This window comes from Fistularia commersonii, chromosome 35 (assembly GCF_037954325.1).
Source record: "Fistularia commersonii isolate RoL2024-O1a breed Wild chromosome 35, RoL_Fcom_v1.0, whole genome shotgun sequence".
Classification (NCBI taxonomy): Eukaryota; Metazoa; Chordata; class Actinopteri; order Syngnathiformes; family Fistulariidae; genus Fistularia; species Fistularia commersonii.
The window spans coordinates 10,131,796-10,150,307 of NC_141318.1; the positions used below are offsets into that span (position 1 = coordinate 10,131,796).

At 39.6% G+C, this 18,512-nt stretch overlaps 1 protein-coding gene across 1 annotated transcript in view; it reads left to right on the forward strand.

Annotated features, from left to right (window-relative positions):
- Window positions 1–4,519: 4,519 nt before the first annotated feature.
- The window catches only part of gpm6ab (glycoprotein M6Ab), a 41,154-nt gene continuing 27,161 nt past the window's right edge, over window positions 4,520–18,512 (forward strand). Inside the window, exon 1 of the mRNA XM_086142921.1 lies at window positions 4,520–4,727. Coding sequence (XP_085999047.1) covers window positions 4,691–4,727 — 37 coding nt within the window. The 5' untranslated portion in view covers window positions 4,520–4,690. The remainder of the gene's footprint in view (window positions 4,728–18,512) is intronic.

Consider the following 18,512-nt stretch of genomic DNA (forward strand, 5'->3'; position numbering starts at 1 on the left):
CAAAGCGACTTACATTGGAGGTGCTGGGGATTGAACCCGGGACCTCATGCATGCGCTCTACCACTGAGCTGCAACACCTTTATGCTTATTTGAATTTACGATCACGGGGGTAGGTTCCTGTTTAAGGACGAAGGCCATTTTTGCTCACAAGTCCTGCTGTCTTCATGTGAGTAGTAGAAATAACATAGCTATGAATATAGCTAGAAAACTCTAACTATAGGAATTTAAAGTTGCTGAACAATAAGAAAAGGCTTTGGATTTGCAATGATGTTTACCACCAGCATCATCAGCTCTTTTGAATGTGATAACACCCTGATGCTGCTGCATGGTTAAATGTTATATTAATTTCTAATTATTAGCCCCAAGTCTCACAGCATGAAGAACCCTGGTTCTGTTCCGAAAAAGGGACCTTTCTGTGTGGAGTTTGCCTGTTCTCCCCATGTGTACCTGGGTTTTCTCCGGGTTCTACAGTTTTAGACTCACAGTCCAAAAACGTTCAGCAGGTCTGTGGAAAAAATTGGGAAAATTGCCCTGAATGTGTGAGTGAATGAGTGTTCGTCTCAGTGACGTGCAGTGAGGTTCATGGCGGTTGAGGCACTGACATCAGTCAGATTTACAAAAATATGAACCCTACGGAGTAGCTTATTCACCATTTTATTGACAGCAGTTAACGTGTTTTGTTTAAAATATCATATCAATATTCTTTACATATACAAAGTGTAGCATAGAAAAAAGCACATAAAAAAACGCTATTATCTCTTACCTTTACTTATAAATGAAGTCCACACGTCGCCGAGCGGCGCTGAGCGGTTTTCCTTTACTTTCCTTTGTGGATGCTGATGTTAAGTCTTTGCTGTTCATTCAAAGCCAAATATATCCTTGACATCCTGAATGTTTTTAGCACGATTTGACTTTGAATGTGAGTGGCCAACCACTCATGTTTGGTTGTCAGAAGTTGAGAAAAGAATGCAGGAAAAGCAGAAAAGGCACTCTCTTACTGGACATCCACACAGCCAGCCCTTTCGTGGGTACCACTCTGTTCAAAGAAACCGAGTCTTCCGTCAGTCTTGCAAAGTCCAGTTTAGAGAATTCTTTCAGTTTAGTTGTGTAATCCTCCATTTTGGAAATAAAGCCAAGCTAGAGGAAAAAATACCTGGATGGCTGCACTTCACTTGCTAACTGTTTACAGTAGCTTGCTATTGCAAATTCTATTATTCTTCAGCCAAGTAGTAGAAAGGATCCCTGGGATCACCGGTGCCCCCTACCATGAGGCCCCGTCACTGGGTGCCTCACTTAGTGTGTCTTCGCTGCCGCTTTACAATCGCTTGGCACGAGAAACACGTTACGGTTGTTGGCGAAAAAAATTATACACGTCAACTAAAGTATGGAAATTTAGTTCATATATTAGTGCTTGATGAGTTTGAAAATTTTAATAATGACATCCACAGAGACGGCAATACGATCTCAGCCACATAGCATGGCGGCGCAGTTATTGCCCAATCCATAGTGGGCTCCGCTAGCTGCCGTCTTACCGCACGGCTCTTCTTCATATTTAAACCCCAAATGTAATTTTTTTTTTTTCAGTGATTTTGAAAAAAAAAACGACTAAAAATGGTGAAGTTAGGTGGAAAATAACTTTATAGTACAAATCACTGAATAAATAGAACCATTCAACTTATTTCTCATTTTCCTTTTTTTTCTTTGCATGTCTTTTGCGCCTGCCTCGACTGACTGCACGTCACTGGTTTGTCTGTATATGTGGCCCTGGGACTGACTGACAACCAGTCCAGGGTGTAACTGTCTCTTACACAACAATAGCTGGGATTGGCTCCACCATCCCTCGTTACCCCAGGTGCAGGATAAGCGGCAGGGCCATTGATGGAATTTTTATCCCCACACACCTTGAAGAGAATTGACTTCATGTTGCCCATGTTTTCCGATGTCATTCACCAAGAAAAGCTGATCTACATACTCTTGCCATAACTTGCCTTTTAATAATACAGGCAAACCCTGGGAGTTGTGTTCTTTAAATAATTCTGTATATTAGAAGATGCTTAGAAATGCTTAGTTTAATATTCATTACTTTCCTCACTTCATCTATCTCAGAGATATTAAACATTGATAACATAGCACGCTTTGAATGTCAGGAGTTAAATGACATATAAACAATAAATGAAAAAAAAAAACACACATATATCCACATACACATATATACATATATCCATGTATATGTGTGTGTGTGTGTGTGTGTGTGTGTGTGTGTGTGTGTGTGTGTTTGCGCGCGCGCACATTTATTTATTTATGTATTTTTCAGAAATAAACAGCCATATATTAGCAGCAAATTACAGAACTGAACTTGGCTATACAACAGATGTCAAATGGCTAATGGTGGCTGACAAATGTAGCATACATCTTTATTTGATGGATTGAGATCGAATCATAGCCATCACAGATGTCATAGGAGAGATAGTGAATATATTGGTATATCGATGCTGGAGTTGGAGCTGCCAGGCAAGAGGTCTCAAGGAAGACCAAAGAGAAGATTTATGCATGTAGTGAGAGAGGATATGAAGGTAGTTGGTGTGAGAGAGGAGGATACAGAGAATAGGGTTAAAAGGAGAAGGTTGATTCGCTGTGGCGACCCCTGAAGAGAAAAGACGAAAAAAGAAGAAGACTTCTCAATCCCCTCTATTGCCTCCACAAACATACGACGAATGTAAGTCTCATTGGACAAAAATGCAGAATAAAGAACGAAAAAAACATATATAAGTCGCACCAGGATCTAAGTCGCATTTTTAAGGGAAATTTATTTGATAAAATCCGACACCAAGAATAGACATTTCATCTTGATAGGCAATCTGAAATAAAAATAGATTAGAGAACAAAAGGCCGAATAAGTATAGCCTAGTATAGCCTATATGACGCATAAACAACGAACTGAGAACGTTGATGATTGAAGCGTTGCTGCAGACAGCCCCTACGCCATGGCACTGAACTGTATGTAAACAAGCAAGACAAAACTGTATCAGTTGCTAGATTTTTATTTAGCCAGCGTTGAGAGGTGGGGGTAATCTCCCTTTAACTGGCTGTTAAGAGCCGATGATGTGTGTTCCTCATTGATAGAAAGTCTTATTGTAAATGTGTTCAAGTGAAGCACTGCTTTCATCAAAACTGTAATCATTTTTTTTATGCCAGTTAATGCTGGATGAGCTGCAAACGTATACTGACTCTAACATCAAGGTTGTTGACATTTTGATTGGCAGGCAAGAGAATTGTTTCAGGAGGCTATGCCAACGAGTGTGTGTGTGTGTGTGTGTGTGTGTGTGTGTGTGTGTCTGTGTGTGACGATCGCTGATATATTACAGACACACACGCAGACTCAGACAGACACACATCAGAGCTAGAGAGCTCAATAATTTCACACATAAGTCGCTCCAGAGTATATATATATATATATATATATATATATATATATACACATACATATATTTATATATGTATATACACTGTATATATGTATTAATTGTCATTAACACTTATCCTGCACATAGAGGCTGCTGTAGCCAAGCAGTTATGTAAGTAAGGAGTTTTGTTGTATTTCCTAACCCTTTGACCCTCACCCTAAACCTGACCCTTTCAAATAAATATTTGCATTAGACTTTCTTGGTAGAAGCAAATGCCTCTGAAAAGACTTGGGGTTGAGAAAAACAGATGAAATTCTATTCAGAGACAGGAATTCCAGGGAGGGATGCCCCTTTATTGCATGGAGTCTTACGAGTGCTTGTTGATATTGAATATGAAATCAGTGAGTTAACAGTTTTTCTTTGTTTATTCTTTTTTTCTCTTTCTTTCTTTTTTCCAGTAACTTAACTAATCTTTGCCTCATGTCAGTGTTGAACACTGTAATTTAAATGCTTTTCAAAAGCTAGGGAGTTTGATTATACGAAAGACTTATAAAGTCCAAAATTTGTGATTTAACTTTGAAATGTTACATTAAATATTAATCTTGATAAATGCCATTTCTTTTGTTACCTATGAATCATTGATCATCTTCTGCAGACAATGGAATATTGAAAAGCCATTTTCCCAGGTCTCTGAAACAGCAAGTCCTATGAAATAAAGGCTCAGAGGGACTATTATTGATGTGATTCATTCATCTCATTCTATCTTATGTCCGAACTTATTTTGGGATATTATAAATAAAAAGATTGTTTGTTCACTTCCTGTCTCATTATAGTCTAAAGGACGGGAATAAGATCAGTAAAAGACAAAAAAGCATCTACTCATGTTTGTGTATATATACATATATGTATATATATATATATATATATACACACATGCAGAATATACAGACATAGTAAATATATATATATATATATATATATATACACATGCAGAATATACAGACATAGTGTGTGTGCATTTAAAATGTGCCAAGAAAGCTATGTTTAGAGATAGATGCTGAAAAGGGATGCTAGAGAAGCCCATTGCAGACTGAAGAGAGGAGGTGTTGAAACAGGGACTTCCCTTAGCCTCCATCATCTGCAGGGAGGGAAAAAAAACACATACACACACACACACATGCACAGCCTCCCCTATTCACACGCACACACACACAACGCTGAGAGCTAGCAAAGGGTCTTTAAACCGCTTCACCTGAAACAGACAAAGGGGACTTTAACCTGCCACAATGGAGGAAAACATGGATGAATCTCAGAGCCAGAAAGGTAAGACCACAGTGGCAATTTCTTCATTTCATTTCAGATCATTGCTGCCATTGTTCTTCTCATCGATTCCTCGCTGTGATGGGGTCCCTTTGTGCGTCTGTTGTGGGGCTGAGATAAGAGGCAGCATACATGTCCTGCAGCACAACAAAGCCCAGATTGCAGCTCTTATGCATTACTTTCACATTTGGTGATTTTGCGCATTATTACTGTTGACAGACATTGAGAGTAAAAGCACTTGGGCTGGATGTGAATGTTGCAGATTAGACAGTCATGTTCCACCGTGTGTTTTGATGACTGAAAGGATAAATAAGCAGATTGGGGATGGGAGACTCTGGTGGATCAGGGTTGTTTTGCTTTGGAGGCTGGATGGATTCACAGATGGATGGACAGATGGATGAATGGACGGATGGATGGAGAAGGTGGGAGTGGCAGGGGTGGGGGATGGAATAAAACCCAAAAATCAGAAGGGGGGTAAGTGGAGCAGTGATTGATGCCTCCATTGGGATTTTCTTTGTTTGCCTCCATTGTTGATGCTTTACGCTTGTCTGAACGCCTTTCCCTCTTCACTCACCCCCTTGCTTTCTGCCCCTCTCCCTTTCTCCCCTTGCCGTCTGTGCCACTCTCTCCTGCCTTTCCCTCCATTTTCTCTTCATCACCAGCCTTCATTCTGTTTGTGTGTTGTTTTGTGACTGTGCATCAGCGTTCGCCTGGGTCCACCAATCAAACTGTATCGCTGCCTCTGCAGGTTGCGTGTTTTTACTGTCTGCCTCCCCCCGTCCCCCTCACTTCCTCTCTGTACCCCCCTTGGCTTTAAATCAACCATTTTTTTTTTCCTCTGTATATTTCTATATTAGCAAATGTATTGCAATTCACATCCCATATTTATTCTTTTCAGATTATGTTTTTTTTTTTTGGTTGTCACCTACAAGAATGGGCGTGTCCTTTTTCTTCTTTGCACCTTCAGCTCGAAATCACACCCTGCCATCACCAACAAAAACTGCACAACAGCCAAAGATTCAAGAGTCAAGATTCAAGATTTTTAATTGTCATTGTGCACGCACAGTGAAATTTTGTATTGAGAGCTCCCGGCTTGGAGTATGTACCGCATAATAAATAGACAAGTTATATACATAGTGCATGGGCATGATCCATACGGTGCAGCCGATTTGATACACAGCTCAATTCGTAGTTACAAGAATCTTAAATGTGAACAAACACTGTATCTATGGAAACAGTGTTATAAAATTGCCTTCATTGTGTGATAGGTGGATTCATGTGCTTTTTCTGGAAGGTGGGTATGTTAGCCAATCAGAATGCTGTGTGAGGACACATGAGGCTACAAGCAAACAAAATATTCCATTCCACCCACTTATTTTTTTCCATATCTTTTACAAATACTACCGTCATTCCTTCTTTCATCTTTGTTCCTTTCCATTATGTTTTTCCCTCTCGTGTCAGTTTAGCTCCTGCCGGATTTTAAGAAATTCTTCTCCTTCCTCCCAGAGTTAATAAATATAATGCAAGGGGCTGGTAACACATTCATGATGGGTGTGTATGGCAAGAAATGCTGAACTCTTGAGAGGAAAATTGAATTGGAAGCTCCTCTGCGTTTCTTGTTCTGACTGAATTAATCACCTGCAGTTCTTAAAATCCACCTGTAATTGTTTATTAAATTTATTCTGATGAATTATGTGGTCTGACGGTGGTTTTTATGTTGCTAGAACTTAAATGCATTTATATCAATGATTGGTTCATCCTTGAGAAATCATATCAAGGCCATTGTGTTTTCCTCTTGGGTTGTTCCTGTGCATCGTGTATTTGCAAGTGTATTTGCAGTCCCTATGTCCTTTATTGTAAGTCACTTTGGATAAAAGCGTGTGCCAAATGCAATGTAATGTAATGTAATGTAATGTAATGTTTTTGGTAAGTGTATTGATAAATTGAAATGATAAATACATAATTGTTTTTGTTGAGAAAGGGGTTAAAGCAGGACATGTTTTATACATGTTGCATTGAAACCAAAGACTCAACCATCTGGGATACACCCCTGTGCTATAAAACCAATTCAAGATGTTTTCAAAAATTGTCACCGTGATACAGCCCTGTGGTCAATCTACATCATTCATCTATTTTGAGTGTGTAGTCTATATTGAAGACTCCTTCTTCAAATTGTTTTTTTTTTTTTCCACAAATGAACATATGATGTTTATTGCTTAATAAATAATGTATCACACATTCTATTGCCCATTCCTCCTGAGAGTGCAGTTTGAAACAACAATTTGACATTTAAACTTCAAAGCAACATGTGCTACAATATTATTTCCAACCTTTGTTAAATATTTAAATTCTAGAGCAAGAAGATTTAATAAAGTCACCAATATGCCCTACTGGTTCATATAGATTAAATTGAACACCCACATGTATTGCATTAAACCTGTTACCCACACAAGGACAAAAAAACAAAAAATAGATGAACAAATAGAGACAATGAATGAAATTCAAAATTGAAAGTTAATGTTTAACAATAAGCCATCTAGCAAGAAGCACATTTACACACAAAAAAACAAAATGTTGCATTGGATAGTGTAGTAACACAAAGTGTTATTTGTTGCAGTGAAAACTCATGTGTTGATCCAATGGTATTTTCAACTCACTGTTGGGATGAATATACCAATAGAGATTAAACACTCCTGTAACAGCACAATAAAGGTCCTCTGTTAGACTCAGACCAGAACATGTGATGAAAAGTCAATGAGAAGACAATTCTTATGAAAGAAACCAGGTATCCCTAAAAAACAATTTATTCCCCTTGATTCAGTTATACTGCCAGTCTCACAGGGATTAGCAGACAGTGCTAGTACAAATGTTGGCATGTCCATTGTATCGTCTTTACAATTTATGACAGCTCTATTGAAATAACAAGTAACAATGGGAATAAGTGTCTTGTGTTTTACACCCTAGTATCAAGAAGTCTCCCGCCCCTAAAATCAGAGACCTCAGCCAACTCCATCAGATTTTTACATCTTTGCAGGACTTTGAAGGACTATGAAACTACTCGTGGATAGCCATTTGTCTGTATTCACTTTCCTTGTAAGACATCAGCCATTTGACACAGTCAGCTTCATCTTAACTCTGTTGACCAATGCTGTCAGCTACTGACGCTATGTGTTAACCTATTAACAAGATATTCTAAAAAGAAAAATTATTGTTGAAACCTTAGCTGAAATGTGAGATAATAGTGCTCCAAAAATGGTTGCTAAGATAAGATAAGATAAGATAAGATAAGATAAGATAAGATAAGATAAGATAAGATAAGATAAGATAAGATAAGATAAGATAAGATAAGATAAGATAAGATAAGATAAGATAAGATAAGATAAGATACGGCAACATCAGGTAACAATGGACAACATAAAGGAACAGTATGGTTGAAAAATACACAACCAGAACTAAACAACAATATAAATAGAGTGACGATAGCAATGACAAGAAAAATATATAAACAAATATGGGCAGGATGTGTGTGGGCTGAGACCAACAAGGATAAGAAGGACAGCATGTAAATGGGTAGGTAGTGCAATATGTATGGCTGGAGTTTTACAGTAACTAAAAGCTAAATTGATGTAATCTTTAATCATATATTTTAATTGGGGCAGACAGATGGATGAGAGCAGAGCATCCCAGATGTGGATAAACAAACAGCAGCCAAGGAAACCTGCAGAGGTGTGTCGAGAACGTTTAATCATATTTGATCTGTTTCCTTGGGAATTTAGTTTCTCAGGTTCGAGTAGGTGCCACTCTGTTCATTAGATACACACTTTCGTCCATATATGTAGTGATATTCAAAATTTAACAAAAGGATTTTTTTCAACATCTGAAAACGCCTCTGCAATGCTGGGTTTATCAAATATTCACACAGTGAAAAATCTTCCAATATCCCTTCAGTCCTGGGTTATTCCATAGAAAATAATATGAAGAAGCAATAACTTCTTTGCACCACTTTAAAAATTAATGTTGAAGTTTATCAATAAAGTCAATGAAGTAACTGACCAGTCACTCATCCAAAAGTGGAGCTCATGTATTTGCTTCATATCCATTTCATTATCATGCTCTCGAATAGATAGCAACCTAATGGAGAGAAGTAAAAGTCAATACAAATTGACTGAGTGGGCTCAGAGAGAGAGAGGCCGCGGAGGAAAGTTTGAGGCAGAGAAACAGGTAGTCTGAGGGTAATTTCATTACGTTCCATCGACACATAAATTAAATTAGACTTGGAATGAGCTCCATTTAGCTCCCTGTGAGTTTTTTATTCGGACCAACAGTAGAGTGTAGAGTTCATTTGGCTGGAAGCAAGACTCATTCCCCCAGGTGTTGATACTGAAAGTGGGTGGTTATTTGCAGGGGGGAGTATAAAACAAAACAAAATAACAAAACAATCAGCTAACATCAAGGTTATCCCTTGACTAAAGGCTCAAATGGAAATAAAATTAATGAACTTCCTTTTTTTTCTCAGTATACCTCAAGGGGAAAAGTGTTTGGCCCAACACCAAAGCAGTAATTCTTCCTACTGGACTCCGAACATTTCCTGTAGCAAGGGTTTGAAGATGCATTCATGGGAGACATTGGACAATTTAATAAAAATGTATTTCTTTCAATAAATGTGTAACAGAGCAGTTTGATCCTGGTCACTGACAATTTCACACTCAAGTCATGCTTTTTGGTGAAGCATAGTTACAAAAATTAATCAAAAAAGAAATCACAAAAAAAGGGGGCGACGTCGAAGGGTGTCCTGATCCTTTTCACTGTGACTAAAAGTCAAAGCCATAACTTTGGGTGATTCTCTCTCCACAATCAGAACCAACTCTTGTGAATAAGTAGAAAATTAAGAGGTATTTGAAAGTAACCATCAATTTCATCCAAAAAAATTAAATCTGGTCAAGGGTACACTTTTTCCAAGGAACTAGGGGTTGTAAGAGTGCAACATTTCCCCCCAAAAAGTTTTTGCCGTTGTTGTAGTTTGGCACACGTGTGCAAAGAAATTACAAAGGCAACCCCAAGGAACTTTAGCAGAGGACAGGATCTCCAGCATTGCACAGCCTCAAAAATTTGGGCAATTCAGTTTGAAGATTTTTTCAACATCACCAATAATCTGGTGTATAGTTCAGATTAGTTTAGTTCAGATGGAATTTTGCCATATGTCTTACACAAAGTGTGAAAAAAGCATTGGGTGGTATTTGATCAGCCTCTCGCGAATAATGTGGACCAACCGAGCCTAAGCAAAATCAAATGACATGTGTTTTTATAGCAATAGAGGGAACTCTGCAATAAATACAAATGACACTTATTCCTGTTATGTTCATATCATAGCCAGCATGTCGTTCTCCATCTATTACTATTAACATATTTTCCAACAATATTCGTGATACATAGTGGACTGTGAATCTGTGGCTTTCAGGAACACACACCCTACAGTTACTACTTTACAGACAGCAACTAAATAAATGGTACCAGTTTATTTGAGGTGAATAACTACATTTGTCAATCTTTATTATAGTATGTCACAGAAATGATGAAGCAGTTAAGTAGGTGAAAGCAGAAAATTTATTGCAAAGAGGGATACTGATTTTTTTTCTAATGTACCATTACACTTCTACATGAAAACCAGGAAAGGAATCAAATTTTTTAATTTTTTTTTTTTTTTTTTACAAAGAACACGGTCATTTGATTTACTACACTTTATTGGACAATATTTATATGATGAAGTCCCACTTCTCTCCTATCTTTATAGACCCCCTACTGGGTCCAGTGCTGTCTGTACTTACCATTTTTACACCCGCTCTGGAACACCCAATAAAGGCTTTAGTCAATCGCATCATTTAAAATGGCCTTTTTTAACATCACATTTTCCTGCTATTATCACTCTTGGTAATCTAGATGAGAATTTGAGTAAGTACCGTAAGGTACTGAGGGAAATGATTCATTTGTATAATGTAAATAGCTGGTGTCAATTAGGAGGAAAAAATGTGGTTTCACATTTTATTATACTGGATTGGTTCCTTCCCTCTCACTTACTCTGATGTGCCATTCAGCTGCCAGGTGGCTTCCTGGTGTTGATTGAGATATAATTTCACGGGTTAGATAACCTGGTCTTCAATGCATTTGGCATTTTTTCCAGGTAAACAAGACAACTCCTCTATTAATACACTACAGCTACTTCACAACTTGAGATTTCTTTACACATTAAAGGTCCATGTATTTTTTAAACTTTTTGGAACTTTCCTTCAATGAATTACCATGCATGAGCAGTTTTTCATAAGTGGTGATTACAACATCCCCATGATTTAAGGACATGTAATGGTTTTAAGGAGAATGCAGCCACAGGGCGGCACTGGCCTATGTCTCTCCAAGCCTGCCTTGGGGGGGCACGGAGCAGTGCCTCCCTGTGCCGGTCCCAAGCCCGGATAAATGCAGAGGGTTGCGTCAGGAAGGGCATCCGGCGTAAAACTTTTGCCAAAACCAAACATGCGAGTCAACCAAAACTATACCATACCGGATCAGTCGCGGACCGGGTTAACAACGACCGCCATTGGTACTGATGACCTACAGGGTACTAATGGAAATTGGGCTACTGTGGGTCGAAGAACAAGAACAAGAAGAAGAGGAGGAGCACGTGTTCGGAAGCAGAGAGAGAGGAGGAAAGGAAAGAGCCTGGGACTGAGAGTAGGGACTTTGAATATTGGGACTATGACAGGAAAAGGTAGAGAGTTGGTCGACATGAGAGAAGGAAGGTGGATATACTGTGTGTCCAGGAGACCAGGTGGAAAGGTAGTAAGGCTAGAAGCTTAGGAGCAGGCTTTAAGTTGTACTATTATGGTACTGACAAGAAGAGAAATGGACTAGGAGTTATCTTGAAGGAGGAGTTTGTTAGGAACATCCTAGAGGTGAAAAGAATGTCAGATAGACTTATGAGTCTGAAACTGGGAATTGAAGGTGTGATGCTCAATGTTGTTAGTGGCTATGCCCCGCAGGTGGGATGTGAATCGGAAGAGAAGGAGAAGTTCTGGAATGAGTCGGATGAAGTGATGCAGAATATTCCCAGAAATGAGAGAGTGGTAATTGGTGCAGACTTCAATGGACATGTTAGTGAGGGCAATAGAGGGGATGAAGAAGTGATGGGCAGATTTGGTATCCAGGATAGGAATGCAGAGGGACAGATGGTGGTAGATTTTGCAAAAAGAATGGAAATGGCTGTAGTGAATACCTTTTTCCAGAAAAAAAAGGAACATAGGGTAACTTATAAGAGCGGAGGTAGGAGCACGCAGGTAGACTACATCTTGTATAGACGAGGTAACCTGAAAGAGATCAGTGACTGCAAAGTACTTGTAGGTGAGAGTGTAGTCAGACAGCATAGGATGGTGGTTTGTAGGATGACTCTGGTGACAAGGAAGATGAAGAGGACAAAGGCAGAGCAGAGGACAAAATGGTGGAAGCTGAAAAGGGAGGAGTGTTGCATGGTTTTCAGGGAAGAGTTGAGAAAGGGTCTGGGTGGTCAGGGTGAGCTTCCAGATGATTGGATAACAACAGCTAGTGTTATCAGGGAAACAGGTAGAAGAGTACTTGGTGTGTCATCTGGAAGGAAAGTAGATACGGAGACTTGATGGTGGAATGAGGAAGTGCAGGAGTGTATACAGAGAAAGCGGTTTGCGAAGAAGAAGTGGGATGCTGAGAGGACTGAAGAGAACAGACAGGAGTTCAGGGAGATGCGGCGAAAGGTAAAGATAGAGGTAGCAAAGGCAAAACAAAGGGCTTATGATGACTTGTATGCTTGGTTGGATAGTAAGGAGGGAGAGAATGATCTATACAGGTTGGCGAAACAGAGAGATAAAGATGGAAAGGATGTACAACAGGTCCGGGTGATTAAGGACAGAGAAGGAAATGTATTGACAGATGCTAGAAGAGTGATGGGAAGATGGAAAGAGTACTTTGAAGAGCTGATGAATGTGAAAAATGAAAGAGAGGCAAGGGTAGGAGAGGTGACTATTGTAGACCACAAAGTAGCAAAAAAAAGGCAGTTGGTCCTGATGATATACCTGTGGAGGTGTGGAAGTGTCTAGGAGAGGCAGCGGTAGATTTTCTGACTAGATTATTCAACAAGATCTAAGAGAGTGAGAAGATGCCTGAAGAATGGAGATGAAGTGTGATGGTGCCTATTTTTAAGAATAAAAGGGATGTGCAGAATCGTGGCAACTATAGAGGGATAAAGTTGATGAGCCATACAATGAAGTTATGGGAAAGAGTAGTGGAAACTAGACTGAGAGCAGAAGTCAGCATTTGTGAACAGCAGTATGGCTTCATGCCTAGGAAGAGTACTACAGATGCAGTATTTCTGTTGAGAATGCTAATAGAAAAGTACAGAGAAGGCCAGAGGGAGTTGCATTGTGTTTTTGTAGACCTAGAAAAAGCATATTACAGGGTGCCAAGAGAGGAGCTCTGGTATTGTATGAGGAAGTCTGGAGTGGTAGAGAAGTATGTTAGACTGGTGCAGGACATGTATGCTAGCTGTGAGACAGTGTCACGATGTGCTGTAGGGAAAACAGAAAAGTTCAAGGTGGAGGTGGGGAGGTGGAGATCCTCTTTCTGCCATTTTGCTGCCAACAATTGGTCATTGTTTAATCTAGGAGATATGAATAACCAAACATGACACCAGACAAATATAGATTGTATAGGGGATTCAGTTGATACTTGGTACTCACATCTCCACTATCTGGCATCAATTGATAATTTTCAGGCCAAACCAGGAAACCGAAACCAGGATCAGCTCTGAGCCCCTCCATGTTTGCAGTGGTGATGGACAGGCTGACAGATGAGGTTAAATAGGAATCTCCATGAACCATGGTGTTTGCAGATGACATTGTGATCTCTAGTGAGAGCAGAAAACAGGCTGAGAAAAATCAAGAGAGGTGGAGGTATGCACTGGAAAGGATAGAAATGAAAGTTTGTCGCAGCAAGATGGAGTATATGTGTGTGAATGACAGGAACTCAGGTGGAACGGTGAGGCTCCAGGGAGTGGAGATCAAAAAATTTCAGGTACAGGAGGATTTCAGGTACTTGAGTCAACAGTCCAAAGCACTGGTGAGTGTGGAAAAGAGGTGAAGAGACGGGTTCAAGGGGGTGGAGAAATGTGTCAGGGCTACTTTGTGATTGAGGACTATCAGCCAGAATGAAAGGAAAGGTACACAAGACATTGGTGAGACCAGCGATGCTGTATGGCCAACAAACAGAGCTAGAGGTCGCAGAGATGAAGATGTTGAGGTTCTCTTTGGGAGTGACCAGGATGGATAGGATCAGGAATGATTGTATAAGAGAAATAGCACATGTTAGATGTTTTGGAGAGAAGGTCAGAGAAGCCAGACTGAGATGGTTCGTCATGTACAGAGGAGATATAGTGAATATAGTGAGAGATGGATGCTGGAATTTGAGCTACCAGGCAGGAGGTCTTGAGGAAGACCAAAGAGAAAATTTATGGACGTAATGAGAGAGGATATGAGGGTAGTTGTTATGAGAGAGGGGGACACAGAGAATGGGGTTAGATGGAGAAAGTTGATTCTCTGTGGCGACCCCTTAAGGGAAAAGCCGAACGAAGGAGAAGAGGAAGAAGAAGAAGAAGAAGAAGAAGAAGAAGAAGAAGAAGAAGAAGAAGAAGAAGAAGAAGAAGAAGAAGATCAAAAACAAGAACAAGAACAAGAACAAGAACAAGAACAAGAACAAGAACAAGTACAAGAACAAGAACAATAATGGTTAATCAGATTACTGATGTCAACAGTCAAATGTAATGCAATAAATTTGATGTTAACCCTGTCAACAAGAACCCAAGAGAAATCTTGTGGAAAAAGTGCAGAAACATGCAAATTGGACAGGGAATTGAACCATGCACCTTTTTTTTTGCTGTCACACAGGAGTGCCAACCACTGCAGCACCAAAAACAATACAAAATACGATAACAAAGACATTTGCTTGATACATTCTAGTAGGAATAGCTTTGACAAGTGGTAGTGTTAAGTCTGCCTGATAATTGAAGTTAAAAAATAAAGTTGGATGGAAACAATTTTTATTGGAGCTGTAAAACCAGCTTGGAAGATTATTTAGTGGTTGGGTATCATTCCCTTGAACCGCTCATTTTCTCAAAGGACCATGAGTATTAATCTTCATCTAAAGAGTCTGAAGAGACTTGGGCCGTCAACGTGGAAGAGACTTGAACATTTAACGGAGTGAGGAGCTGCATTTGAACAGGGCCTTAGTCTTTTTTGGATACTGAGTCCACATTAAAATATTCATGGGTGCATGGCGGAAGCTTCTAGACCGAATTGCTCAAACCTCAAGCATCCAATCGCTTTTGCATCCAATCGCTATGATGATTGCGTCGCTAACACAAACCTCCTCTAAGAGTCATGGAGTCGGGTGTTGTCACTAAACTTTTACAAAATAGACAATTTGTTGAATATCACACAGTTGTATTTCGAGGTTTTTTGCTGTGGGTCAAAAGTTCTACTCATATCCCACTCGCCACTATGGCTGCTGTTATCCAGTCCTGGCCACATTTCCAGGTTTCACAGTTTTGGAGCAGCTCAAGCATGAATCTGATGATGATATCATCACTACAGTTTGTCTCCCTGCCACAGCATTTCATGGGGGGAGTGGTTCAAATTCTCACCAATACAGAATACACCCATCTTCATGCTATAAGAATAATTTGCCATCATTTTATCTTTTATACTGAGCCATGTAAAAAAAAGGAATCTATCTGTACTAAGTTCCTGCTTGTATTTATAGCCATGCATATGTACAGGTATAGAAAATGCAAGAGGTTTATAACTCCATGTAAGAATTTATATGAGTCAGTCAGCAACTTGTGGTTCCTGTTAATGTGTGATGTGCCTGACAAGTAATATACCGCTTCCTCTCTCCATATCATCCACATCATCATTTTCTGTGGTTGCATCCACTCTACAATGATGCAATAAGATTAGGCCAACGTGGAGGCCAGAGTCTTTACAGCTATCACCTATAATTTGGCAAAAATTTTATGAAAATCACTGACTGTGCAGTCCAACCGGTCTCCAGTAATGGGATAATTCATTTTGGTTATCACTGTTCATAGACATATACACCAACATTTTTCTCAGACAGCAAGGATTACTGGGGCTTTCCCCTTCTCTCTTTGTCTGTCTGGTTTGATGATTGAAGCGTTGCTGCAGACAGCCTCTATGCCATGGCACAGAACTGTATGTTAACAAGCAAGACAAAACTGAGTCAGTTGCTTGATTTTTATTTATCCAGCGTTGAGAGGTGGGGGTAATCTCCCTTCAACCGGCTGTTCAAAGCCGATGATGTGTGTTCCTCATTGATAGAAAGTCTTATTGTAAATGTGTTCAAAGTGAAGCACTGCTTCATCAAAACTGTAATCAATGATTTTGTGCCAGTCAATGCTGGATGAGCTGCAAACATATATTGACTCTAACACCAAGGTTTTTGAGCGGCTCCACCCAAATAACAATTTCAAAAAGAGCTGAACATTTAATCATCCATTAAGCTCTTCTTCTGTGTAGTCCAGCCTCAGGCCATCCAATATACAAAGTGAAATCTGGAAAGAATCCAATCTTTTGTTAAGTTTATTCAGTACTTGTGATTATTGCTGAGCCCTTTATCCATTTTTAGTCAAAGTGACAAAAATATTTTTTTTGTCTTCTTCAATGGGTCAAAGTCTCCTGGCTGCCACTGTGGGACCCCCCAGCCCCAACCCCCAGACCTTCAGCATGTAGGTCAGCTGTAGAGATGGACAGAGATGGAAAGGCAAGGGGGGATTGGTGGATGAATAGACATTTTGATTGGCAGGCACGAGAATCATTTCAGGAGGCTATGCCAACATGTGCATGTGTGTGTGTGTGTGTGTGTGTGTGTGTGTGTGTGTGTGTGTGTGTGTGTGTGTGTGTGTGTGTGTGTGTGTGAATGCTCACTGAGAGATAAAACAGTACACAGCATTTCATATGATGAAAAATTATATTAATCTCTGTATCAAAGCAAAGCAATTGTGACTTTTAGTATGAAGACTGGTTAAGTATTCAAAGACATGTTTTGCAAGGGGTCTTAGCTGAGCATTCAGATCATTCTCTGGGACAGACAAACACATCTGTGAATATGTGCAACACAGCAGATGGTTAGATGGTCAATTGAATTTGAATGATGAAACTTCAGTACTGTATTGCAATGTTTTATAAATATGGAGGAAGAAGCTGGTTTGAATTCAGGGTACGGATGTCAGACAGCCAGGCTTGATAAATTGTTAATAAATGTCACTGTGCGTATAGGTTCATTTCCTGAATCCTCAGTGTTGTAAGAAATGGGGAAAAAATAACCTGTTTAACTGAAGTCTGTAGTGAAGCTTATGTTTGGTTAATACAACATATACTACAGTAAATATGCTGGATGAATATAACAAAAAAAAGTCTAAGTCCAAATTTGACTTGAATAGAACAAAAATTCTGCCTGGCAAATTAACATAGAATCTAAAGTTCTTTCTTATCCATGCTTGTTAATTAAAAAACTAATGTTGGGTAATTATTTTTTTTTATTCATTTTATATAATCATAGCTCTTCAGCTCCATTGATTACAGCCACCTGACTGACACTCTAGTAAAGATTCAAACTATGCTGACACATTTTGTTTTTTTTTTGTTTTTTGTTTGTTTTTGTTTTTAATAAAGGTACGTCGTAAAGTTGTTTTCAGGGCTGAATTATTTTGAAAGAGACAATAAATCTGAGCCAATAAATCAGTGAGTGAAGCTCCTAAACAAAGAAAACACCCTAGTGCACATGGGAACGGCCATTTGTGTTCAGCCTGTCCCACTTTTTACCAGGTCACTGGGTCTATCCTGCATTAAAGCCCAAATATGGAAATATGACAAGGATTATAATACGGATGACACACACACAAGTGGGCTCTCTCTCTCACACACACACAGTCAGACACAACTGAATTGTCATACAAATGCACATATATGTTGTTATGAAATAATTAAGACCAGAGCACAGGAGTGCTGCTTTTTCAACCACACTCATAACATATTTATATCATAGCACAGTGCCCCCCCCCATCCCCCCCATCTGCCTCCAAATGTGGGCTCTTTAATATAAAATCATGTTCAAAATCATGACTCACTCAGGGCTGTGTGCATTTACAGAAAACATAACATGGAGGATAACATGAAGCTGAGGTAACACAAGGATTATATTAAATGGAGTCCGTCAGTGCAAAATGGTACCTTCCTCCAGGGCAGGGTAGGCATTTTTGTTCCACTATCACCAGTTAATAGTTTGCCAAGAGGTAGAAATGATCAATCCATCTATTCCTCGAACATGGTCTGAGACCTGAGCAGGACTTGTGTCTGTGTTGCGAAAATGTATGTGAAAATGTGTGCATTGGTGTGACTGTAGCGCTCTGAGAGCCGCACAGTTGCCATGACAACGCTACAGGCAAAGTGGGTCAGCGAGCTTGTGCCACAGCCCTGTTGGCATGGCAACAAGACTGGTCAATTAAACCTGAGTAGCAAGATGAGTCAAACATACATGAAAACACAGAAACCCTTTTTTCTAAGCAACAGGGAGGCAAGGAGGGAGATATTACATATGCATGCACTGTGTGTTGCTCTTCTTCTGACAGCCATGTTGAGTGTATGTGTGTGTGTGTGTGTGTGTGTGTGTGTGTGCGCACGCGCTAGTTTGTGTGCT